The 25126-nt window shown below is 28.0% G+C and overlaps 5 protein-coding genes across 13 annotated transcripts; 3 read left to right on the top strand and 2 right to left on the bottom strand.

Annotated features, from left to right (window-relative positions):
* The first annotated feature begins 418 nt into the window (after window positions 1–418).
* LOC124955886 (apoptotic chromatin condensation inducer in the nucleus) lies at window positions 419–4889 on the top strand. Of its 2 annotated transcripts, none has more exons than XM_047510976.1 (9): window positions 419–585; window positions 1191–2523; window positions 2635–2722; window positions 2802–2918; window positions 3009–3201; window positions 3304–3509; window positions 3592–3819; window positions 3885–4142; window positions 4503–4889. In XM_047510976.1, exons 1-9 carry the CDS (start codon window positions 582–584, stop codon window positions 4620–4622), a joined length of 2547 nt encoding a protein of 848 aa, XP_047366932.1. In that variant the 5' UTR covers window positions 419–581; the 3' UTR covers window positions 4623–4889. The 2 variants fall into 2 exon arrangements, with proteins under 2 accessions (XP_047366932.1, XP_047366931.1); XM_047510975.1 differs by having other exon boundaries at window positions 420–585; window positions 3301–3509.
* Window positions 4890–6001: 1112 nt separating this feature from the next.
* LOC124955887 (transmembrane 9 superfamily member 2) lies at window positions 6002–11409 on the bottom strand. 2 transcript variants are annotated; one of them, XM_047510977.1, is made up of 15 exons: window positions 11080–11409; window positions 10502–10569; window positions 10280–10373; window positions 10071–10206; window positions 9870–9991; window positions 9579–9702; window positions 9324–9463; window positions 9060–9236; window positions 8613–8769; window positions 8301–8478; window positions 7977–8136; window positions 7724–7875; window positions 7524–7635; window positions 7275–7446; window positions 6002–7176 (listed from the first exon to the last, which is right to left on the bottom strand). In XM_047510977.1, the coding sequence occupies exons 1-15, from the start codon at window positions 11212–11214 to the stop codon at window positions 7109–7111; spliced, it is 1995 nt and encodes a 664-aa protein (XP_047366933.1). In that variant the 5' UTR covers window positions 11215–11409; the 3' UTR covers window positions 6002–7108. The 2 variants fall into 2 exon arrangements, with proteins under 2 accessions (XP_047366933.1, XP_047366934.1); XM_047510978.1 differs by having other exon boundaries at window positions 8613–8757; window positions 11080–11408.
* Window positions 11410–11806: 397 nt separating this feature from the next.
* On the top strand, window positions 11807–13540 carry LOC124955740 (transmembrane protein 231-like). 3 transcript variants are annotated; one of them, XM_047510606.1, is made up of 6 exons: window positions 11807–12033; window positions 12119–12282; window positions 12393–12515; window positions 12603–12810; window positions 12887–13037; window positions 13398–13540. In XM_047510606.1, exons 1-6 carry the CDS (start codon window positions 11895–11897, stop codon window positions 13411–13413), a joined length of 801 nt encoding a protein of 266 aa, XP_047366562.1. In that variant the 5' UTR covers window positions 11807–11894; the 3' UTR covers window positions 13414–13540. The 3 variants fall into 3 exon arrangements, with proteins under 3 accessions (XP_047366562.1, XP_047366561.1, XP_047366563.1); XM_047510605.1 differs by lacking the exon at window positions 13398–13540 and having other exon boundaries at window positions 12887–13357; XM_047510607.1 differs by lacking the exon at window positions 13398–13540 and having other exon boundaries at window positions 11894–12033; window positions 12108–12282; window positions 12887–13358.
* On the top strand, window positions 13417–16148 carry LOC124955741 (ubiquitin-conjugating enzyme E2Q-like protein CG4502). Of its 4 annotated transcripts, none has more exons than XM_047510610.1 (5): window positions 13417–13553; window positions 13670–13834; window positions 14266–14531; window positions 14667–15065; window positions 15249–16148. In XM_047510610.1, the coding sequence occupies exons 2-5, from the start codon at window positions 13774–13776 to the stop codon at window positions 15375–15377; spliced, it is 855 nt and encodes a 284-aa protein (XP_047366566.1). In that variant the 5' UTR covers window positions 13417–13553; window positions 13670–13773; the 3' UTR covers window positions 15378–16148. The 4 variants fall into 4 exon arrangements, with proteins under 4 accessions (XP_047366566.1, XP_047366564.1, XP_047366568.1 ...); XM_047510608.1 differs by having other exon boundaries at window positions 13455–13597; window positions 15249–16147; XM_047510612.1 differs by lacking the exon at window positions 13417–13553 and having other exon boundaries at window positions 13692–13834; window positions 14157–14531; window positions 15249–16147.
* A 651-nt stretch (window positions 16149–16799) lies between these two features.
* On the bottom strand, window positions 16800–24100 carry LOC124955918 (Y+L amino acid transporter 2). Of its 2 annotated transcripts, none has more exons than XM_047511060.1 (8): window positions 22302–24098; window positions 20653–20871; window positions 20292–20562; window positions 19911–20034; window positions 19589–19789; window positions 18660–18809; window positions 18132–18309; window positions 16800–18018 (listed from the first exon to the last, which is right to left on the bottom strand). In XM_047511060.1, the coding sequence occupies exons 1-8, from the start codon at window positions 22582–22584 to the stop codon at window positions 17957–17959; spliced, it is 1488 nt and encodes a 495-aa protein (XP_047367016.1). In that variant the 5' UTR covers window positions 22585–24098; the 3' UTR covers window positions 16800–17956. The 2 variants fall into 2 exon arrangements, 1 of the variants encoding a protein (XP_047367016.1); XR_007103022.1 differs by having other exon boundaries at window positions 17969–18018; window positions 18132–18224; window positions 22302–24100.
* Between the last annotated feature and the right edge of the window lie 1026 nt (window positions 24101–25126).

The following is a 25126-nucleotide window of genomic DNA, read 5'->3' on the forward strand; positions in this document are numbered from 1 at the left end:
TCACTATTCTTTTTTCTAGCTGAATATGTTTACGTTATGAAAGATTTAATTAATGCGTAGAAAAATAAATATTATTTTTTTTTTATTTATTCCAATGGTCTGTGAAAATAAAAGACAATAATATTTTTATAAAAATGATATTTTAATCGTATGAAAATAAAATGAAATCCTAGTGATGTTATCTATGATTGTACAATATTTCTATCGTATCATATTATAGAATATTTAGGGTAAACAAGAAAAAAAATATCTAATAATAATAATTATTGTTATAATTATTTTATATGTATCTCGGTCGATAATTACCATGACGAATGATTTATTACGGTAGTCATTTCTATAAGTAGTATAAATATTCTCCGATAGGTGCGCTGTTAAAGATAAGAAATTTAATATAAAACTCCTATCTTATATAGCTAAGGATGTCCATGCTTGATCGAGCGAGTACGGTAGCTCGACCGATTGTTAATAGCGTCATTGAGATCGTTGTTTCTGTTGAAGCGTAATATTTATATTCAGTGAAGCTCTTGGAAGGGACTTTACATTTTGATAGAAGCATTACCCGCGGACGGGATACATTTATGAGTAAGTTTCTATAAGCTACTAATATCTAAAAATGCTCCCGCGATTTCTCGGGTAACCACAAACTGCCGCTCGCAAACGCTAATCATTTAAATGCAAAACCGTCTAATATTTGATACGATTATCGTTGATTAATTCTAGTAAAATCATACCAGAAATTTTTGCGTTACGACAAAATTAATTTTCATTGCATTAAAAATTAATCAGATTTCTACATCTGAAGATATATATCATGTAGTATAATAATTTTCTTATTATTTCAATAATATAATCTGTCTAAGAAAATTTTAAGCTATTTTATGTACAATTTAATGTGTACATATTATTTGTTGTGTTTATCAAATTAAAATTTATATTAGTGTTTATCTAAAGTATCATTAATAAAATGATTAAGTATAATAAAAAAAATTAATGTGTGATCTACAAAAATAAGCTATTATAAATTTATATAACTTAGGATCATAGGTTTTACCATCTATGCGTTCTGTTTTAACTGTTATATTATTTGGAGATGTAATGCATGAATATTTTTATAATATGATTTACGGATGTCAATATTGATACTGTAAATATATTGTATGAAATATAATAATGTATATATATTTTAGGCATGAGGCGCAAGAGTGACAGAAATAAAGCTAAAGCAACACCAGAAAAGAAAGTTGAAAAACCAACAAGAAAATCAACTCGCAGGCGTGGAAAACGTTCACCATCTACATCACCTGAGAAGGATAATGTTGAAGCAACTACAGTGAGTGCTACTTGTACAAAAGAAACTGAAAAGTCTCAGGTACAGACACGTCTTCAGAATAAGGAATTAGAGCAGGTATCAGATAGCCATGAAGAAAAAGTTTCATCCACTGAAGGTGATATCAAGGCACAATCACCAGAGGCCGAGGAGGACAATAACGGTGATTCTGTTTGGAAAGTGGCAAGAGCCGATGCATCCCCCGGTGAAATACAAAAATTGAAGTTGTGCAGACAACGTAATACATCAGAAGCATCATCAGATGCCTCTTTAAGTAGGAAAAAGTCGAACAAGTGGCAAGAAAGTGGTGAGGGAGGTGCAGGGGAGGTTGACTCGGCAGATGAGCAGCTGGTATCTTGTACAAGAATGTCCAGTGGCATTGAACAGCCGTATGATCCCTCCTCTTCATACCCAGGTCAGGACTCCAACGAAGAGGTAAGTGATAGCAAGGAGATCCTGCCTGAAACCACTTCAGCCAACTTGTCTGACGATAAACCAAACATAGATCAACAAGGTGATTCAAATGAGGCTAGTTGTTCCAACCAAAATCTTCATAGCGAGCCCAGTAAGCCAAGTAGTACAACCACTCCAGCTCCTAATTCAAACGGCGATCATATATCAGAGGAAATAGTTGCTGATATTCCTAAGGAAGACCAGCCTGAGGAAACCATTGACCAGAAACCAACAGAAGTATTTAACAAAGAAGCCAGTGTTGAAAATGTCTGTAAAGAAGCAAGTACTGATGACGAAGAAGAAGACAAACGGAAAATTCATAAATCAGATTCATCATCTGAATCAAATGATGAGAAACATACTAAAATTGATTGCAGTAGCAACAGAACAGCATCGCGTGCTAGTCGCAGAAAGCATAGAAATAAATATAGAGATTCCTCTAATTCTGAAACGCCTGATTCCGAAGATGAACAGCCTGCTGAAAGGAAAATTGAAGAATCTTTTACTCACAAAGAAAAATCAAATACAATAGATATATGTGAAGAAAAAGATAAATCAAGATCTCCAGAACAAAAATCTAATCCTCTATTAAATAATATCAATATTGAAGTTGAACATTCCGAAATAACTAAACCAAAAGCTGAGAATGAAACTGAAAAGCAGGAGCACGTTCCATCGGCTGATTTGCAAGTTCAGGCATCAATGCAAAAACCTGCTAAAGTTAATTTGAAAAGATCATTGTAAGTATTATATTGATATATTATATATCCTTGAAGAAATGAGAGAAATATTATTTTAATACTAATAATTGCTGATATATTTTAATATGTTTTTTAATGTGATTGTTTTAGTTCAGCACGAATATTAGCTGATAAAAATGATTCAAAAAAAGATGATAATGATCCAAATGCTAATAGCGAATCCAATAATCAAACCAAGGTATAATATCATTGTAATATTCTATAAATTTTATTTGATTAAAATCTAGATCTAAATAATACAAATTTGTTTGATCCAGGAAAATCACAATAATGAAGATAATGAGTTTAAATCCGTACCAAGAAAGCGAAGATGGGGAACTGCATTATCCACGGATAGCGCACCTTCTTTTTCGATTTCAACAGACTCTCTCAAGGTATATTTACATATAATATTAATAAATAAAATTTCTTTATATAATTTATATTTTTAATAATTAATTCTATTAATATTATTTGTGTAATAGGCACTAGTGCCAGGTGCAAAACCATTATCGATCAATGAAGTACGTTTGTCGAAAGATGATGACGATGAAAGAGATCAAAAAGATAATGAGAAATGGCTTAATGATGATATTAATGATCAAAAGCCAAAAGATATTCTTGCGCAGAAGAATGGTGCTGCAAAAAAAGGAGATGGAAAAGTCGACAATCATATAGGTATAAAATTATGTTTTATTGACAATTTACATAATTATTTAATAACAAAATCTTATTATATTGAATTTGAATTAATGGTCTTTAATTTTGATTTACTAGCAGCAAGACGAAAGATTTCTATTGTGAAAGAACCTCCGCATGTGAAGTCACCCAGTCCACCAGCAACAAAGCCAACAAATATCCTTTTGATAAAAAATCTGGTTCGTCCATTTACTTTGAATCAAATTAAAGAACTTCTTTCTCGTACTGGTACGATCGTCGAAAACGGATTCTGGATGGATAGAATTAAATCTAAATGTTTTGTAGAGGTTTGTCAAAAATTCTCTCTTAATTCGTCATTAATTAAAATTTAAAGTATAATTTTTTAAATGTTATTCTTGATTTTATTAGTATGCCAATGAGGATCAAGCGTTTGAAACAAGGCAAGCGTTACATGGTATATCTTGGCCCGTATCAAATCCAAAAAGACTTCATGTTGAATATGCAATTAAAGACGATATGGAATTGGCTAGAGAATTATCGAAAGATCAACCTGTTTCACGTAAAACGGAACAACTTTTAACAACAGATTCTTGGCAACAAGATTGGAATCGTGAAGAAAGAACAAATTCGGCGAAGGTATGAATAATTATTGAAATTTATATATATATATATATGAAAATTATATCGACTTTTGAATATAGGTGGTCGTTGTTAGAGAATGGGATTTGGGTAAAGAAGATGGGCAACAGCATGTTAAAGAAAAAGAACGAGACAAGAAGGAGCAAGATAAGAAAAGAAGAAGAAGTCGGAGTCCCGCATTGGAAGCCCATCTTCCAGCTCCTGCAAGGAAATTTAAAAAGAAGGAAGATGATCCACCGCCGGCTAAACTTTTAGATGATCTTTTCAGAAAAACGAAGGCAACACCATGCATATATTGGTTACCACTTACGAATGAACAGGTAATTTTTTAAAACAGTATATTTATCCATTAATTGAGATTATCAAATAGAATAAAACTAATTGAGGATAAGGTTCTTCTGATATAAATCTTTCTTATGATTAACAAATAAGAAATTTACACATTAGTAATATTGATACTTTTTTTTTTTTTTTTTTTTTTTTTTTTTTTTTTTTTTTTTTTTTTAATAATTATAATTATTAATTAGACGATTAAAAGAGAAAATACGATATAAATAATTACAGAAGACCTTAAATTACATCAGTGTGTGTGTGTGTGCGTGCACGTATATGTATATATATATATGTATTCATATGTATTCAATATTATAATATTATGTGTGCATCTTTCATGAACACAGATAGTAGTAAAGGAAGAAATGCGAAGACAGCATATGGCCGAGCACGCTCGCAGATTAGAAGAGATGAGACGTACTGAAAGAAGCAGAGACAGCCGACGCCGTCGTAGTCCAAGAAAATAGAAAATTTGCAGATCACCATTTCCGATAAACGTACCTTTTTCCTGACGTAAACAGAAACGTACTTTGACGAACTTACAGGACATTTTTACATTTGTCGATTGAGAAAAAAAGAAGAAGAAAAAAAAATAATAATTTCAGCAACTGACAGTTCATCATATTCATTGAATTTACATTTTATTTTGTCACTTGTGTTATTAAGATTCATTTTTATTTTATTTGTTTGAAAATCTATAATGATGCTGCTGCTGCACTAGTGTTTTAATATTATTTGTTAAATGTTATTATTTCATTTTGAAAACAAGTCACAAAATAATCTTATTATTATTATATGCATTACTTGGATTTTTTTTTTTTTTTAAGATTATTGGGATTAGTGGGAACGATTAATACTTTTTTTCATTTTGATTCATTTAACGACAGTGAAAGATTTTCCTCTTGCATGGTGACGCTCCATAATTTCCTTCGTTCCTTGACACCTCAGCTTTGAGCATTAAACCTTACTTCTTACAGGTCAACAACATTTACTATTCGACAGAGTGGCGGTAACAATAGAACAGATTCGATAGTGTGGCACTGTGTTTTGATCATCTGTACAGGACAGGCACTGCATCATTTTCACTGCAAAATGCATCGTATAAATATGATGCAATAAAAACTATATTACTCGTAATGCTGCACATCACGAGTATACACACACACAACGTGGGATTCGTAAAAGAATATAAAAAGAGGGGGAGAGAGAGAGAGAGAAAGAGAAATTAATATAAAAAAAAAAAAAAAAAAAACAAAAAAAAAACAAAAAAAAAACTATTGGTCGAATAACAAAAAGGACATTGTATTTGTGAAGCGTAACGTTGAATTGAGTTATTCGTTTTCTCTTTTTCTATGAAACGAACTTTAGTCAACTGTTTAAATCGACGCGCAGATAGCAATAATACTACGACATGAAAATTGCAATATTGTCGATTGATTAAAAATGTGAATGTGGAAACAGACACAAAAAAAAAAAAAAAAGAAAAAAGTTTCTTTCTATAATATCCACTTTCTTGTTTGCCTTAACTTTAACTCAAAGTTAATGGATTATGACCCTATCACTACAAAATGTGGTAGTAGAATATGAAAAACACTAGTGTTGTTGTACCTGCCAAATAGTCGTGCAGGAAAAACACACATTGTATATATAATAATATTCAATATTCCATAATGTGACATGTGTAAAATTATCAATAAATGTAAAACACGATAGGACATGAAGTATCTTTACCGCTTACTTTTTACAGTATACCAATTGGGAGATTGTTATTTACCTGTAGATGAGATATAAACAATAAGTAATACTTTACAAAATATACATGTGTTCAGAAAGTGATACATTTGGCTAATAATTAATACCATTCTTTACTTCAAGTTATACACTCACACATATATATGTGTATATATATATATATGTATATATATACATGCACACACACACATACACGTATTTATATGCTTCTAATACTATTAACATCAAAAGTTTATTTGTTCGGTTTTAATGGAATATGTACATAAACTTATTTGATATCTTTATTCATATCAATAACATCATTAATACTAATATTTAAATGGCTTTAATTTACAAAATTGTTGTAATAATGTGCATATTGATTATACTAATAAAATAGTTCCAAATTATAAATACTATTAATAAGAAAAGAAAAATCGTTTACATTTTTTTGTTTGTTTTCAAATAGAGACATTTTTATCGTAGCAACTTCTCCAATTTAATATTAACTTTATAGCTTGAAATGATGAAAAAAAAAAAAAAAAAAAAAAAAAAAAAAGTATCTCTTATTTTGTTAAGGTATATTTCTCGCGATAAATATTTAAATAGAATTAATATTATTTTGCTTGTTGATATTTATAGCAACTAAAAATCATTCTAATAATATTAATGCAATAATAAATTGAAAAAGTACAATGTACTGGAAACATAACAGTGGTACCTGTATTTTACTTTGTTTCTTAGTTTTGTGTAGGCCAAATACTGTAGGTAATATTATCTTCACAGACATATTCTGATAAATTAATTGATACACTACTAAAAAATTTTTTCAAACGTAATATCATAATATTAAATTACATTCATACGGAGCGCGGTGTGCGTGCAAGCTTGCTCGCATCCCAATATTTGTTATATAAAATTTATTAAGAAGAATGGTCGATAGTCGATTTCTATTCTTGAATATTTTCATATCTAAATTATCTTATGAAATTATGAATGAAATCTTAGTCAAATATTATATTGTAAGATAAATGTTATTTTTTACACAATAATATTTGAAATAAGAGGATTTTAATAACTTGAACATAAGTTATATATGAATAACAAATGGTCATTGTACTATCGGACATTCTTGTTATCATTCATTTCATCTTATTCAATCATTTTATCTTGTTGTACCACAATCATTTTATATTTATACTTTTGGTTACTAACTGTCCAATTAGTCAACTTTTACAACACTGTAGATTTTACGCACAAACCAGAAGCAAGCAAAGAATCCTATTGAACCTATGGTAACATATGAATAAAATCATTTTCATTATTAAAATATTTAAACATATTTGTTATTATATTATAATAATAATATGTAATTAATGAATATTTACCTGTCAGAAGAAAGAATAGATAGACCATAATTAAAGTATATCCAAAATAAAGGAACGTGGATGTGGCATCTTCAATATCTAATTTTGTCATGAAGAAATGTATGCAGTAAATTAACAAATAAAATGCTGTAAATCCTGATGTTAAAAAGCTGCGCCACCACCAATGGTAATCCTATATAAACAAAATTTCTATTGTATAGTAAAAAAATTTATATTATAAAATTATAAGCTTGAATACGTGTGAAATACCTCTGCACAAAGATGAAAATAACATAGTAAGATAGTAGTTTCAGAGCACGTAATCACAAGTATTAAAAATACTAGGAAAAGGAATCCAAACATGTAATACACTTGGCTAGACCTAAAAAAAAAAAAAAATAAAAATATAGAGATTTTATGTGAATTCTATTATTTGAATAATTAATAATAAGTTGTAAAATATTAATTACCAAAGTGAGTTAAGAATAAAGAATAACTGAATAAATATACATCCAAAAGGGAAAACACCACCCATTATTACGCCAGGTATTGGTTGTGTATAAAAATTTTGTTCTGGTATTTGTCTTGGTATTTGATTAGTTCTTACTGGATGTTCCAGTGACTATAATTATAAATATTAAGTGAGAACTTATAAGTATCGGATTCGTTTGAATTTTTATGTTTATATGCAATTTAATATATTTGTTTTTTATATATATTTACCCTTTTCTTAAATCCGAAATAAGCTCCAATAAATGTTAATGGAACGGAAACTCCAAACCATAATGCTAAAAGTGCAACGAGAGTACTGAATGGTACTGCAGCTGAACTGCCTTTTCCCCAAAAAATTAAGTTCATTATAAAAAATAAACCGAAGACAAGTCTGAAATTATATAAAAAAGAATATATATATATGTATATACAAATATATAAATACACACATGCACACACGTATACACGCGCGTATGAATAAATCAAATAATTAGAATAGAGGTTTAATATAAAAAATTTTCTTTCCATAGATAAAGTCATTTTTTTTTTTTTTACCCAGGACTCAGCATTGATGTAAGCAATACATTAGATTTCCATTTTTCGCCACCAAAACTTTTATAAATTCGAGCAGCTACATAACCAGCTGAGGTTCCAAGACATACATATAATACCATTGCACATGTCATCAATGCTCCTCTATTAGCAGGAGACAGAAAACCGAAACAAGCAAATGCTGTAATCAATCGAAACAATACATCAGCTACTTAATTTTGAAAAAGGAAATTAGAGAAGTTCATTATTTTTTTATTTTAATAATATACAAATTATAAGTTAATTTCATATAAAAAAAATCATTGAATTATTCACCTAGTGTAACAAGAGTCATGAAAAAGACTTGTGTACCCGAACCAAGTAAAACTGAAAATAACATTCCTTTACGTGGTGGTCGGAAGACATCACCATGTACTAGTTTCCATCCAAATTCTTCCTGTGCATCCTCTCCTGACTCTATCTGGAAGTAGGCCTGCATTATCGCAACATAAACGTAAAAATATCATCATTTCATATAATAATATAATTTTGGAACCTTTCACTTTCGAACGAGTAAAAAAAAAAAAAAAAAAAAAAAAAAAAGAAGAAAAGAAGAGAACAACAGAAAAAAAACAAAATAGAAAGAAAACAAAGTGAAGGTTTTCCAGGGAAGTGAATTACAATAATCACTTTAACAATGTAAATTATTACATTTCAATAAAATCTTAAAAACATTGTCCTAGTGTATCTGATTGTCACAATCTTGTATATATATATATGTACCTGATTATATCTCACAATATCCTTGTGCAATGTACGAAGCATTATCATTGCCACCATTCCAGATAAAAATAAGACAATAATTAATGAATTCAGGATACTAAGCCATTGAATATTTGTATGTGGCATTGATTCTAATATATAATCCCACCTGGATGACCATTTGATTGTATTGTCTTGCTGTAATTAGAACATTATGTAAGAAGCAATAAAGTGATAATTAACAATTTTTATTTTTCCTATAATAACGTAGTTAAGAAAACTTACGGAAAATGTTACAGAATATGTATATGTTATTTCCAATGTTTGATCAGCAGGAAGATCACCATATGGTAATTCCATGGCTTTTTTGCCAGTACAAGTTAGGACATTTTCGTGTTTAATACTACGAGGAATAACTTTTACAGCTAATAGAGAAGAAATTTTTTTTTAATTTATTTATAATCAAAAGGGAACATATTCTTTTTTCCTCTCATCAAAATTATGCTATGTTATATCAATAAAGATATTACAAATACTTACAGATAATACGACCACCATTTGCTTTGAAACTTGTTCCCCATTCTTCTTTGACTCCACTGTGGTATGTTATGTTAAGATCTACGTGGTTGAATAAATAATATGTTTTTGGGTTGTGATATGGACCCTAATAACAGGAATATCAGAAGTACTCTTAAGTATAATATATATATATATATAAGAAATATGTTCTTATTCTAACATTATTAAATGAATCTATATATATAAAATATGTTGTTATCTAACATTATTAAATGAATTTTTTTGAATTTAATTATTTTTAATCATGCATACATTAATGCTACAGGCATCCTGTTGAGAACGAGCTTCCTTTGTAAAGCAGCCCATTGGAAAACCAGTACTACAATATTGTTTTTCATCTTGTATTTGATAACACCATGTGACTGGCATATTATCTATCAAATAAAAAGATGAAATTAAGTAATAATATAATAATATTAGTACTAATAAATTTCTCATTGTAGTGATATTTACCAATGATCCAATGATGTTGATAATTAAGCGCTATTCCTTTTTTAAGGAATTGCAACTTTTTTTCTGAAGCTTCATCTCCTCCTTTATAAACTTTTTTACATGCTTTCTGACAATTGACTGATTCCAAGAATTTCAACTGCAAGAAATATATAGATTATATTAAATATTATATTTATTGCAGTTTAAAATAATTACATTTATTCATTTACCTTGTATGGAGAAGGGCGAATCCGTTCTCCAAAGACTACTTGCCCTAAATTTTCAACTGGAGATTCTTCTTTTTCCGCAGTACAAAAGTCAAAACTAATAAAGAAAATTTGTTATTAAAAAGATATGATAAAAATGAAAGAGAGTTTTCCACAATTTATCTAAACAGTACATAGTAATATATAATATCTAGAAATCAAATGAAAGTTTTTTATTTTACTTACCGATCATATTCATAAGGTATAACATATTTCTCAGTATTCAGGCGATTAACATATAATTTGATTTCAGACTAAAAAAAAAAAAAAATAGTATCAAAGATTGTATTAAAAAATTATAAAAGTGGTGTAAAATATACAATAAAAATATTTAATATTTATTTCATTATTAAATTGTTATAAATGTTATTAAATTTTACTTGAAACATTAAGCTAATGCATTAAATATCTATCAAAAATAAAATTATAATGATATTAAGTGCCATTTATTTAATAAGAAAAATAATGTTAAAAGTATAGTAATAATAATAATAATAATAATAATAATAATAATAATAATAATAATAATAATAATTGAAAAACGATTTCATGAATACATTGTTTAGATTTATTTCTATTACCACATAAATATCTCGAATAGTAAGAAATGTAATTTTCTGAATCGAAGAGATAAGATACTCAACATTAGAACAAAGTATTTTTATAAAACGCAAATAGACGATCTTAACCAAATATACGTAGAAAAAATGTTCAATGTTACTTTAGTTTTTTTGCATCGAGAAATTAATAAAAGGATAATATACCTTACAATTTTTCGAAGAATCATCATCAGTTTTACAAAAATTTACTGGTGCTAAACCGGGCAAGTAAAATGCTGATATTTCAGTAACTACGTAGAGCGTACACAACAGCCATATCGATGATAATATTCTCGCCATTATTATTCACTTTTAATATAAAGTATCTATTGTCTACTAAAAACGTATTTTGGATACTACATCAAATAAATAGTGGCAATACTTCATAATAATTCCCGTCCTGTAACTCCGTTACATACGTTTGTCAATCGCATGGAACATTATATCGCAACGAACATCAAATCTCGAAAGGTGCCATGACACGTCATGCACTCACACGATCTAAAAATTCTTCGTGAACTAACATCGTTCAAATTTCCCGCCAATTTATGATGCTTTTTTTTAATAATTTATTAAAACAAAATAAAAATTGTATTCAAATAAAAAATTTGTTTCTAATGATATAAAAAAATTTAATGCATAGATTGAATGATTAAAAGTAAAATAAAACTGTCGATCGAATTATAATAATAATAATAATAAAAGATAGAGATTAATTTTTTGTGAAAATCTCTTTTGGAGAACAAATCTAGTAAATGTAATTTAATATTTATATATTAATTAAAAAAATTTAATATATAAATGTTAATATAATTGAAAATTAATAATAATTAATCTAAATTTCCATCTAACAATAAGAATATGAACTTTATTTCAGATATTTATTATACAAGATGGCGTTTCTCACTCAATGACTAGACTCTTGTCGATGATTGTTACCAAAGCAACGAATAAATATTAACAAAACACTGAGATCCGATATGACTGCGATTGAAATATTTTCGAGTTCTATTTATTATAAATATAGAGCTAGAATATATTCTTTAAGCTCTTTAATTGTGTTATTATTGGTTATGATGTCAATAATTACTCCGTTCTTTCTAATGTTTAATACAGGAGGTATAAATTTTAATATAACATTATTGATTTTTGCTTTATTAGAACATTAAAATTGAAAAGAATATCAAGATTAGTTTGCTTTTAGGATTTTGGATAAAAACAAAAACTCATGCAGAAACACCAGACATATCTTTTCAATATAAATATTTATTACTAATGGAGAGAGGCATAGAAATGGCCCCAATAGTTTGTTCTACCTTTACTAGCTACAAAGAGAATAATATTTCTGATGATTGTTTAATCATAAAGGTTTCTATGTTAATATTTTTTAATTTATAATATATATTATTATATATATATATATATTATATATATATATTATATATATATATAAATATATATAAATATATATATTTAAGGTACAAGAAATAGATACAAACAACGATGGGAGGAAAGATATATTAAAGTTTGAAGCTCAGTTTTATACAGATTCACCTATTAAGAACATAAGATTTTTTTTATTTTTTGATTTTAAATTAAAGGTAAGACATTAGTTAAATTAATACATATTGTTTATTATACATCAATGTAAAATATATCTTTTTTGATAAATATTCTTTTTTTAATAGCAAATTTTTGAAAGCTCTATTCAATCATTAGCAATATTTGATCATACATTACATCAAGATGAACAAAAGATTTATTTCATTGCTGATTTGGAATTAAAACAGAGAGGCATTCTTCATAGCGATCATTTATATGAGACATATAATCATAGTATAGAGTTGTCAGACCGAACATTGCTGCAATTGCTATCTCAAAGTGTTAATAAAAAGTGTAAGCACTATATTTTATTTTGTGTTCAAAACTATAAAACTTATGAACGAATTTATATATTTTTGTAATCTATTAGTTTCAGCAGAAATTACTAACAGCCATGTAATCACTCAATCGGGATTTTCAAAGGAAGATATGATTACAATCCAAGGAGAATTACATTACAAAGATCATTTAATATATTATCAACCTAATTTGTGGGAAGAATTGAAATGGGCATGGATACAGTATATATCATGTTTTATCGTATTTGTTTATTTAACTAATTATATTCTAACATTTTTATTCTCAAACCGATATTTAAATTCGTATATTGTAGTGCCGTGGAAAGTTAAATAAAAAAGATAATAATATTAAATACGCACATTCGCATTTCGGTAATTTCGTAATTTAGCGCCATGAACGTAGCCGATTAATTAAGAAACCAACGTTTGTTATAATTTTTTTTGAATGAATATCTTTTTGTATATTTTATATATACACATACACACATGCACATATACACATATAAAAAATAAAATGAATGTATAATACAATGAATATTGTTGAACATGAATATAAGTTTGTTTCATTTGTTTTTTTGATAGCGAAGAGGCGCTTTGAATGGATCGATATTAGAAGTCCAGGCGTTTCTTTTGGCACGAAGCAACATTACCGACTATGTCAACCCTTCCAGGCATTCATCTATATCTCAACAAGGCGTCCTACTCTGTTCAATGAGGGTGGAGATTGCGCTGTACCGCGTATGTCACTCGTTTATTCCATTCGCAAATACGTATACAACGTAGTCAGTATAATTCCTATATGTTAAGCGTTACTTACTACTCCGCATTATCTACTCTCCATCTCTCTTGTATAGGGAGAATAAAGTGAGCGAGTGAGTGATTTTAAAACCTTACAAAGAAGAAATTCACGTTGTTACGAATTCGACCGGCGGGGAATCGTAGAAAAAATGGATCATGAATGACGAAGATATGCGACTCGTTACGCATTATGTTAAACGAAGATAATATTATTGAAAAAGGTGATAATATTTGTATAATTAATTTTATTATCATTTTTTTCTCTCTTTAGTTCTTCCTTTTTTTTTTTTTTCTTTTTTTACATTTTAAAGACATCACGCTTTTCTTGTGTTTTATAATAGATTTCTTTTGTTTGCATGGATGTTCTCAATTAACACTTACAACTTTTTAATTAATTTATTAAAACAAAGCGTTCACTTTGACGATTATATTGTATTAAAAAATATTTATACAAAGTATTAAGGACACGTTTCAAATGAAATTCCTGTTGATTTTCGAATAATTTTGTTTGACAATTTTGCGATACACTTTGTACCAGCTTAGATTTATTATAGGACCTTTATTGGATAAGATATCCTTTTGAATCGACGATATCAAAGACGGCAGGAACGAACGATTTGAAAAAGAAACATTTTTATATTTATCGTGACAGTTCAAGTCATGTCTACGAGATCGAAGGAGAAAGTAGTTGCTGCCTTTCGGAAATTATTCCGATCATCGGAGAAGCTTGCTGAACAGGAAAGTGGAAGTGATAGCTCGACAAATTCGCCTTCGAGACGGTTACTTAATCGTCATCATCATCGGCCTGATGCAGTCACGCCGTCTGATGGTTCCATGCCTGAAAATCCAGGCAGCAGTCATACCGCACATGGTAGTTGCTTCTTCAAAACAAAGAAGTCTTCCAGTACTTCCTCTCAGGTAATTCATTTTATATTTGAACTTAATTTTTTAACCGAAGATCACAGTTCTTTGAAAATATTTAAACTGATTACACTGAAATCTCACTACTAAGGAAAGAATTTTTGTTCATTTGATCACATAATAAATTTATAGGGTAACATCCCAGAGAAAGTTAGATTACGTCGTTTGATGAAAGAACTCAGTGAAATTCAAAGAACTCAACATCGCCGAGATGCAACTTTTACCGCCGAGCTCATCAATGACAATCTATTTGAGTGGCATGTGAGACTTCACAAAATCGATCCAGAAAGCGAGCTAGCTGCCGACATGCGGGAACTCGAGATACCCTATATACTTCTTCACGTAGTCTTTCCAGAAAATTTTCCTTTCGCGCCACCTTTCATGAGAGTAATCTCGCCGAGAATTGAGAAAGGTTTTGTCATGGAAGGTGGGGCTATTTGTATGGAACTTTTAACACCTAGAGGATGGGCCAGTGCATATACTATCGAAGCTGTTATCACGCAGTTTGCTGCCAGTATCGTTAAGGGACAGGTGAGGAAATAATTCACATGTATTCATTCTTCTTCGCACGTATATTTTTAATGTATATACTTTTAATGTTTGATAAAATATACGGTACTATGCGTGTTACTTTATTATTTAATTATTCTTTTTTTTTTTTTTTTTTTTTTTTTTTTTTTTCGAGCATGTTAAACTACAGATTAAATTTTCTAGGGACGCGTTGCTAGAAAACCAAAGACCAATAAAGAATTCAATCGGCGATCCGCTGAAGAATCTTTTCGAAATCTCGTTAAAACTCACGAGAAATATGGTTGGGTTACGCCTCCGCTTGCAGAAGGCTGATTTTAATGATCTCGATCGGGTAATAATCATCTCAATCATTTAGTCGGTTCTATTTTCAACGTTCTTACGTTGAGTTTATTATATTTATCAAATTGTTCTATTCAGATCGTAGTTGTACGATTATCGAGTTTTCGAAGATATTGGATAAGAAATTTTTATCGAATGATATAAAAGATCGAAGAAGTTTAGGGAAGGTCGATTTTTCTTGTTTATATTTTTTCTTTTTTTTTTTTTTTCAATCGATACGTTCGAAATAATTGAGCAAAATGTATGATGCACCATTATCTATAATTTTTTTGATAGAGTTTTGTTATAAACGTGCATCTTTTGTAAATAATTTAATGAGAGAATATCGTGTATATTATATTGAATTATTATCGTGCTGGATCATGATTTGAGAAAATCTAGCACTTTTGATTATTGTGTTTTTCTTACGAAAAATACTATAATCACGCAGTTATTATACATATTTATTGGATAATATATATTTTCCCACACTAACTTAGAGCGAGCGTACGATGTTCTTCGTAAAAGTCAAATTAAAATCACCGTTTTTACATGTCGATTTCTCTATTTATGTACTAGTCATATAGAATGATCGTACAAATATATTTAAAAACAGAAAAAAAAATATATATATATATCTATACATATATAAAAAAAAGAAACAGAATATTTACGTATAATGTGTTATTCGTTGATACATCTTTCAAATGAAATGTTTTTTTTTTTTTTTTTTTCTTTTTTTTTGTAATCTTCGTCGTTAGAGAGAAAGAGAGAAAAATATTTTCAATTAATTTTTAGTATAATCTCAATTTTGAGAAATTATATTTTAAATAACTGTTTATTGAACTTTTTCTTCTTCGATTTCTTCCAATATTAAAAGTATTATAGAGAATATTTTATATATATATATATATATATATATATATATATATATATATATATATATATATATATATATGATAATATATATTTGTAGATTTTGTTGTTAAAACTGCACAGATTTTAGAAAATTTTGTTATATACATACATACTTATATACATACAATATATCTTTGAAGAAATTTTTTCAACTTCGGTAAATATTAATAGAAAATATTAAATTTTTCTGGGATACATCATATTGGTACCAATTTTTCAAACATTTGGCTGATTATGGAACGATAATATAAATACTGTATACGTGCCAAATAAGAATTTTCATATAAAAAATTCGAAAGGTTCGACATTTTTGGAAATATACAATTACCACGTGCAATTTGTTATATTGTAAAAAAGCCAAAAAAAAAAAAATTTGAAAATTGCCAAATATATAAATTCTGATGCAAACATTTAAGAAATGGTGATTCTCAATGTATTTTAACGTAATATATATATATATATTTAGAGAGAGAGAGAGAGAGAGGGAGAGGGAGAGAGAAACAGATAGAAAAAGAGAACACATTTTATACAAGTTTGTCTTTACTGTTAGATGAACATGGGTGGCATACATAAAAATTGATGTTGGAAATATTACATATTCCATTAGTATAAAAAAAATGAAATTTAGCAATCGATCACACATGTGTCGGCGATAGAAAAGGAGTTGAAAAAAGTGATTTTATTCTACATTTGCTCTGGATTATGTATATTACAATTGAATTATATTAAAAATGAGTATAAATACACAACCAAAAGGAAAAAAAAAAAAGAAATATTAAAAAATAACGCTTATACATTTATTTGACTTTTTATACCAACTATCTCATTTATACATACACACACTCATATACCCACACACATGGACGCACGCAATATATATATATATATATATATATATATATATATATATATTGATTATTAATATAATATTCATTTATATATCAAATACATATTATTAAATATAAATAGACAAAACATAATTGACTCGCAAAGGCTGATGATGTAATATTTACAATTATTTTGTGTAAAAAATTTATATATATATATATATATCTTAATTAATTATCTTTAGCAAAAGAATAGATTATACATTATTCAATTGATTGTTATATGTACAATTATATATGATCAAGCAAAATTTATCATCAATCGCGTTTGCACGTAATATATAATATTAAATATTTTAATGCGTTATTAAATATTTTAATTATATGCAAAACATTTCAAGATACATTAAATAATGCATGAAAAAGTTATTTTTGTATAAAAGTATAAGAAAATGCCTCACATTCATATAAACGATTTAAATAATTTAGTTTTTATTTTTCTTTTCTTGCCTAGTTAAATAACGTTAAAATAAAAAATCTTTTCAACAATTTCTAAATTTTACAAATTTGGCAGTTTTTTGGAAGCATCATTGACACTTTTGATATATATATATATATATATTTATAAAATATTCATAATTAATTTCATTCACTCATAATCATTCATTATATTTTATATATCATTAATTATTATGGCCAAGAGGAACATCCATTAATATAATAATTATTGCATACAAAAAAGAAATATTGCTCCTTTAGATCAGTTTATCGTTTATAAATATATATATTTGCATTGTCTAGAGAAGACCATAAAACGCACTTACCTTTTCAATCATTCTTCTCTTCTTGTACGCACAAAAAAAGTTTCGCGCAAAACATGTTAAAATCATCTGAAAGTCAATAATTTATTTTAATGATGTATTAAAATCCAATGAAATTTTAATTCTATATATTTAATATCACATTTTTATATATAATTATAAATTGATTGAGCAATACTTACGTGAAGCTGATACTAGCCAAATTGGTTTGTTTTTCCAGTATATAAAAATCGAATATACAGGAATTCCAGATAAAATAATAATTATTCCTACTCCTACTTCCCATGGTGAAACGTAGCAAGGAAGAATAACCAAAAATGTACAAATTATGAAGAAAATTACGGGTAAAGCTATAGATACCTAAAGAAAAAAAAAAAAAATAAAATAAATAAGACGCGCGCCCATACGAACTTGTATATTATTATGAATAATAGTATAATAACAAATTTCGTATTAATAATACTTATATGAAATAAACTGTTTAACGTTTTTAACTGGAATATCTCGGAAACAAAATATAAATTACACAAAAAAATGATTATATAGTATATCGGAAATTTTTGATATTAGAATGGAGGAACAAATATTTCCAGTTAGAAACATTAAGTGAAACTAATAAGTTCAATTACAAAGAAAATTAATTATTCTAATTTTAAATAATATGTAAATTAATTATAATATATTAAAAAATTAATTATCAAATGGAATACCTTTATCGGTCGATGAAGATCGGGCCTTTTGTAACGTAGCCACAAGAGGCCAGATACTGAGAGCGTGGTGAACAGTGCTTCAACGAAGCTAACATAATTGATCAGCACATAGACATCCTCTATGATCAGAAGTGCCAGGGTGATAATGCACTAGAAACGGAAATTACAGTTTAACGTTTAAATTGGAGTTTGCGATCAAGTACAGAAAAATTGTTCTCTCGTGTCTACAGGTGTGATTAAATTTTTACCAAATTTATAATTAGTATCATTTGTGTTATTTATCATAAGACATAATATATATATATACATACATATATATATATATGTATGTATGTATGTATGTATACGCATATATGCATATAATACCTATATAAGAAACAAATTGATATTTATTCACATTTGTTTGGGCTCGTCTCTTTAATACTATATATATCAATGCAGTATTAAAACGTTAGAGTCGACCTCTAGGTCATTCAGGTCAAATTACATTCTCACAAACGAAGGAACAAAGACGAAAAGGAGACTTCCGCCGTCTATCATTAAAGATACGGTCAGCGACATGAAAGATCCAATTTATTACTACCAATTAACGTATCGCAAAACAAGATGATAGTTGAAATCTCGAATGTCTTATATGTTACTTAGATAATAATGGTATTACTATTTCATTAATTAATAATAAATATTACTCGCTTTTTTAAACAATTAGAACTTATTTTAATAAATAATAAAAATTAATGATGTTGAAACTGTAAATTGATTTTTAATTTAATATTAGTTACATATTTACGATTAATAACATATTAAAATTATTGTTATAATTGTTATTATTATATATAAAGTTGATAATTGTTCTTTTTTTTTTTTTACATAACAATGTAACAATTGTTTCGTTAAAATTTTTGTTAAAATCGAAGAAAAATACTTACCAGAAATATAAGGGAAGGCATTGGTGTCAAATTTTGTACATTAATGAGTGCTATGGCAGTAGGCAAATGACCATTACGTGCCCCAACGAAAAATAATCTTGAAGAAGCGAAGATTGCACCGTTTAATGCACCGAATGTTGAGCATGCTACGAAAAACGGCATGATCCATGACATTACTCCTAATAATTTATCACCAAAAGTCTGAGAAAAAAATAATCGTATCGTAATAAAAAGATTAAAATCTTTGTTTTACAAATATTGAATTAATTAATTAAACAATTAAAAATCAATTAGTCGGATGTTTAATGTAAATGAAACTTACAACAGCGACTGCGTTCGATGCAAGTATCTCATCTTGCGTCAAGACAACGAAGTATGCGACGTTTGCTAAGACATAAATCACTGTCACCAATGGCAAAGATATGCATATTGCTTTTGGAAGATTTCTGTAATATTCAAGTAAATATATAAATAAGATAAAGATTAAACATATTTTTATATTGCTGTAAAACTTTATAAATTTATTAAATAATATTAATTAATTATCAGATTATCAGCAAAGATGAAAATTAAGTTGAAACAAAAATTCGTAGCATATGGTAATCGTACATATACATACATACATACATACATACATACATACATACAAACATACATACATACATACATACATATATATATATGTATATATATATGTATTTACTTGTAAGGATCTTTCAATTCCTCTGTGACAAAATTAAGATAATTCCACCCAGAGTAGGAAAATAATCCTGAATATATAGCAAGCGCGATATAACCAGGTTGCGTATTTGTTCCAGCCATTGGTTGATGAAAATTATCTGTATGACCAGTACAAAGCCACCAGAAACCAGCAACCATGATGATGATCAAGGCAAAGATCTTTGTACCAGTAAATATATCCTGAACCCTTGTTGCCCATTTAACATTATAACAATTAATTGCAGTTAACAAGCCTAGAGATAATAAAAGAAAATGTTATTCTTTTGTTTCTGTTGATGATGATGATGATGATCATTTTTTTCAATTTTTTTATTATATCTTACATGTAACAACTGCTGCAAGAAGTCTTACAGCTGCATATGGTGGTTTACAACCTGGCCAAGCAGGTTGTAAAATGTATTGTGCAAACGTAAGTGCAGTGATAGCGTTTCCGGTTGGAACGAGAATAAATAATGCAACCCATAGATAAAGAAATGCTGGTAATGACCCAAACGCATCGCTAATATAGGCATAGTCACCACCCGATTTTGGTATCATCGTACCTGTAATACAAGAAAAAGAAAATAAAATGGCTGTGATATTCAGGCATGATTATGTACATATATAAATACATACGCGTATAGTAACATGCATTAAAATGTAAAATCGAAAGCGACGAGCGTGATCATTACATTTCTTGAAACAGTTAAAATGTTAACTCGTAATTATATAAATTATATGAACGGTTATTTCTTTATTAAAGATAACATTGAAGGAATAGATCTATCATGTCGTTATAGTAAATTTCCGGTTTTTTCTTTCTTTCTTTTTTTAATAAATCTGTTGAGAAGAGTTTTATCTAAAAAAGAAGGCATTTAAGATATAGATTATTTATTGTTATCTTCGTAGACGTTCAATTTATAATTTATCGACATTTTTTTCGGATAATAATAACATCGTTTATATTCCATAAAGTATAGATAATAAAAATTTCATGATTATTTATTTAGATTATTAGAAAAATATTCTTATATCTTATCTCTTTTAGTAAACATAACTGATATATAATATTTTCGATTTATATCGATGAGAGAGCGAACAGATGCAATTTATAAATTATTCGATCTATATGTATATAGAACGAATATACATATATAGGTATACATAAATATAGGTATACATATATGATGAAATATCAATAATAATAATTAAATAACAAAATTGTATAAACAAACACAATATTTTTTAAAAGATATCATTATTGAATTATTATGACTTTTTTCTCAATTCCTACTAGTCGAAATAGTTTTTGTTATATATATATACATATTTTTTTTTTTTTTTTTTTTTTTTACGAAGACTAGTTTTCCTTAACTTACAATAAGATGATGCAAGAGTTTACAGTTCTATCACTTGCCATTATGTCATAAAAACAGTTAGAATGATATAACTATTAAATACGTATTTGCAATATTATCTTTTGTTTTGTCATCATATTTTAAATTTTTATCAATACTTTATTATACATGAAATAATGTATGCAACTATGCATTAGATAATAAATTATAGATAATAATATATAAATATAAATGACCGTAATCTTTTATTCATTTATTATGCAAATACAAATTTTTCGGAAGAAATTTATTCGATTTAATTTATTTAAATAAACTTTATTTAAATATAATGATTTAAATGTTGATTTCATTATTCTGGAAAATATATAATTAATGAAAAAATTATTTTTAATAATGCAGTATCATTTTTATTGCTGGAAATTTGTAAAAAATATGGTTATCAATAACGTAAAATATAGTTCTAGATTCATTACACCATAGTCCGTGTCATAGCAACGCGACTAGACTGCAGTAGAGTCGACGTTTTGCAGCCACGTGTATCTCGACATATACAATATGTGCGAATTTCTGAAGAACATATGAGTGATTTGACGCGGGAAAATGTATTAAATAAAAAGAAATTAATTTTTACTTACCTAATTCGGCATAACAGAGAGCACCGACAAGTGAAAGTAAACCAGAGAAAATCCAAACGATGAGAGCTTGGCCAACGCTACCACTATTAGTAAGAACTCCTTTAGGTGAAACAAAAATGCCAGCACCAACGATGATACCAACGATTATTGCAACTCCATCGAGTAATCCTAATTCTTTTTTCAATTTCACACCACTGTCTTTATTCTTATCTTCGGAAATATTTTTTTTCGAAGTATGAAGCACCATCACTTGCCTCTCGGCTGGTGCTACTTTGTCCGGCATTTTTAGGTGATTTTTATTATTTTCAAATGAAAATGATTCAATATATAAGAAAATATTAAATTAAGATTTTTTCGGCAACGTCGTTTTGTTACGACCCATTCAAAGGTTCGAATTCTTGTGACCATACCTCTTTCAAACGTACATACAAACGAAACGAACGCGTGCTCTTCGCACATGTGGTTCTGACGAGCTTTACGGTGGGGGGAAAGTATAGGGTTGGTGGGAGGGAAGTATTGGTGGGGAGAAAGCCAACGTTCGGTTCACTTCGTTGGTCACCGCCGAAACGAAGAACGTCAACGTTCGGCTTACTTCATTAGTCCCCGCCGAAATGAAAAATGCGCGCTTCCCTACTTTCGTTTCGTTCCGTCGTTATTCGGATTTTTTCGGATAACTTCGGCGTTCTTATTTCCCTTCGAGACGCGGACATATCTCAGTCGCATTTCTTCCTTCACCGCATTTCCATTATTTTCATTTTTATTTTGTAGATTACATAAGTTTTTTTTTTTTTTCTTTTTTGTAAACTTAGATAATTCTTAATCAAAGTTTATACATTTATCAGTGGAAAAGAAAAAATAAAAGATAGATTTTTATTGTTGAATTATGATTATATTCGTTACTATTATATATTCATTTTCTTATCTATTTTTTTTTTTTTTTATTTCCTTTTAAAACAGAAGTATATATCGACGATAATAGAAACATTGTATGTAAATATTAGTTATAGAATCGGATATATTTCTTTTTCTTTTACGAACTTGTTACGAAGAAATAGTTTTCTCGATAGAAACATCTCAAAGATAAAACAGTTTCCCGCGTTGAAACATTAGCTGATGCAATATCCATATGTACTTGCATTCACCATATCGATTTTCTCAGGACTTCTGTATATTTTTCAAGAAATACATACGTACATACACTTGATATTCACGTAGAAATAATTTTAATTGCCACGAATGTAAATATTTCAAATAGAATTGATTTATTCAACGTAATAGGGAACGTATACTCGATCGGATTTTTTTTTCGAAAATCACATAAGTTTTGAATGCGCATTGCATTAAAATAATACGTTGTTAGTGCATCACTTCCGGCAGTAACATATCAATCCTTCCATCTTTATTCATCCCCCACACACAACTTCACTTTTATTTATACTTCACGAAAATTTCCATCGCACTATTATTATTATTTAGTCAAAAATATTTGTGTATAAACATATTTATGTCTAAACATACAACAACTATAGATTATTATAGTCAAATTTCTATAAAATGATCGAAAACATAATATTCCTTTCACAGACATTAGATCGATTTTTTCGATTACGAAGGAAATATAATGAATCAATAATCAAAAACATCGTGATCTTCCGGTGTTTATCCGGATGTTCACGATTTAATGAATTTCTCGTGAATTTCGCGTGAAGCATATACGTTGACGGGATTAGAAATACTGCGTGTTAACGCTTCAACGATGGTCTTCTTGGGGACACCCATTGGTAACATTGGCGTCGATATTTAATCTGATGATTGACAATGTACAACGATTATTTTTCAAGTTTCATATATACTACGCCTATGAAATGACCGTTGCGAGTGCCCAGTGACGCACAACTTTCTATCATCCTTCCGTTCATATCGAACTTATCGTTAATTAATTTGATAAGTATTAATTAATTTGTAATGTTGTCAAACAATGTATGTAATTTTGTTAACTATACTTCATATAAGAATATCAGTCAAATTTATTTTCTTTTTTGATCTTTTTTCTTTTCGATTTGTCATCCTATATTTTTATTCGAACATTCTTTAATTCATGCATTTAATACGAATGAAAAGTTATTGTTGCGAAATATGTTTTGTGTTACGTAATTACATATTTATATATATATATATATATATATATATATATATAAAATATTTAAACTATATTAATTTAATTGTCTTTTTTTTTTTTTTTAGTTTCGATATGGGAAAATAAAATGGTTGCAAACCACTGCATTGAGAACTTCCGTTACTCGTTTCTCCCCCTTTTATTCTTCTTCCGTGGCCGCAGAAGTATGTTTAGAATTATTTTGTTTAATGCCAAAAGAGTCGATCACCGCAAAACTTACCAGCAAACAAATAAACAAAGTCCATTGATTTTTTTAAAAGTTATCTATTTATACTACTACGTGGTGAGAATAATGATTGAGAATAATTATCATTTTTATTTTGTTTTGTTTTTTTTTTTGTTTTTATCATTTCGTGTGAACGAGATTTACATAAATTTGAATTATAATTGGAATTTTGTTTTAATAATAGAAATGATAAATTGTTGAATTAAAAATTAAAATGCTCGGAAGCTATATCACGGAGATTATCATTTGACTTTGCAGAAAAATATTATCATTGTTACAATTAGTATAAAACGAAATCTGATACATGTAATTACGTAAGTAGATAGAAAACTACAAATTTGCAAATTTAATGCTTTTGAAAGATACTTTATCTCTGTTTGCAAATTTGAGATGTAGAAATGAGGCAGATTTGTAGCGTTTATC

Source organism: Vespa velutina, chromosome 19 (genome assembly GCF_912470025.1).
Source record: "Vespa velutina chromosome 19, iVesVel2.1, whole genome shotgun sequence".
Lineage (NCBI taxonomy): Eukaryota > Metazoa > Arthropoda > Insecta > Hymenoptera > Vespidae > Vespa > Vespa velutina.

Excerpts from the sequence above, each read along its gene's own strand:
- LOC124955887 (XM_047510977.1), bottom strand. The coding sequence starts at position 11,214 with ATGGCGAGAATATTATCATCGATATGGCTGTTGTGTACGCTCTACGTA. Across the intron at positions 8,137-8,300 it reads ACATCAATGCTGAGTCCTGG|ACTTGTCTTCGGTTTATTTT; the intron begins GTAAAAAAAAAA and ends ATATAATTTCAG. Across the intron at positions 7,447-7,523 it reads ATTTTCATCTTTGTGCAGAG|GATTACCATTGGTGGTGGCG; the intron begins GTATTTCACACG and ends TTGTTTATATAG.
- LOC124955886 (XM_047510975.1), top strand. Across the intron at positions 2,723-2,801 it reads AATCCAATAATCAAACCAAG|GAAAATCACAATAATGAAGA; the intron begins GTATAATATCAT and ends TGTTTGATCCAG. Across the intron at positions 2,919-3,008 it reads TTTCAACAGACTCTCTCAAG|GCACTAGTGCCAGGTGCAAA; the intron begins GTATATTTACAT and ends TTTGTGTAATAG.
- LOC124955918 (XM_047511060.1), bottom strand. The coding sequence starts at position 22,584 with ATGCCGGACAAAGTAGCACCAGCCGAGAGGCAAGTGATGGTGCTTCAT. Across the intron at positions 20,872-22,301 it reads TCTCTGTTATGCCGAATTAG|GTACGATGATACCAAAATCG; the intron begins GTAAGTAAAAAT and ends CTTGTATTACAG. Across the intron at positions 20,563-20,652 it reads TCTTGCAGCAGTTGTTACAT|GCTTGTTAACTGCAATTAAT; the intron begins GTAAGATATAAT and ends TATTATCTCTAG.
- LOC124955740 (XM_047510605.1), top strand. The coding sequence starts at position 11,895 with ATGACTGCGATTGAAATATTTTCGAGTTCTATTTATTATAAATATAGA. Across the intron at positions 12,283-12,392 it reads ATGATTGTTTAATCATAAAG|GTACAAGAAATAGATACAAA; the intron begins GTTTCTATGTTA and ends TATATATTTAAG. Across the intron at positions 12,811-12,886 it reads TCAAAGTGTTAATAAAAAGT|TTTCAGCAGAAATTACTAAC; the intron begins GTAAGCACTATA and ends GTAATCTATTAG.
- LOC124955741 (XM_047510610.1), top strand. The coding sequence starts at position 13,774 with ATGACGAAGATATGCGACTCGTTACGCATTATGTTAAACGAAGATAAT. Across the intron at positions 13,835-14,265 it reads AGATAATATTATTGAAAAAG|TTCAAGTCATGTCTACGAGA; the intron begins GTGATAATATTT and ends TTATCGTGACAG. Across the intron at positions 15,066-15,248 it reads CCAGTATCGTTAAGGGACAG|GGACGCGTTGCTAGAAAACC; the intron begins GTGAGGAAATAA and ends TAAATTTTCTAG.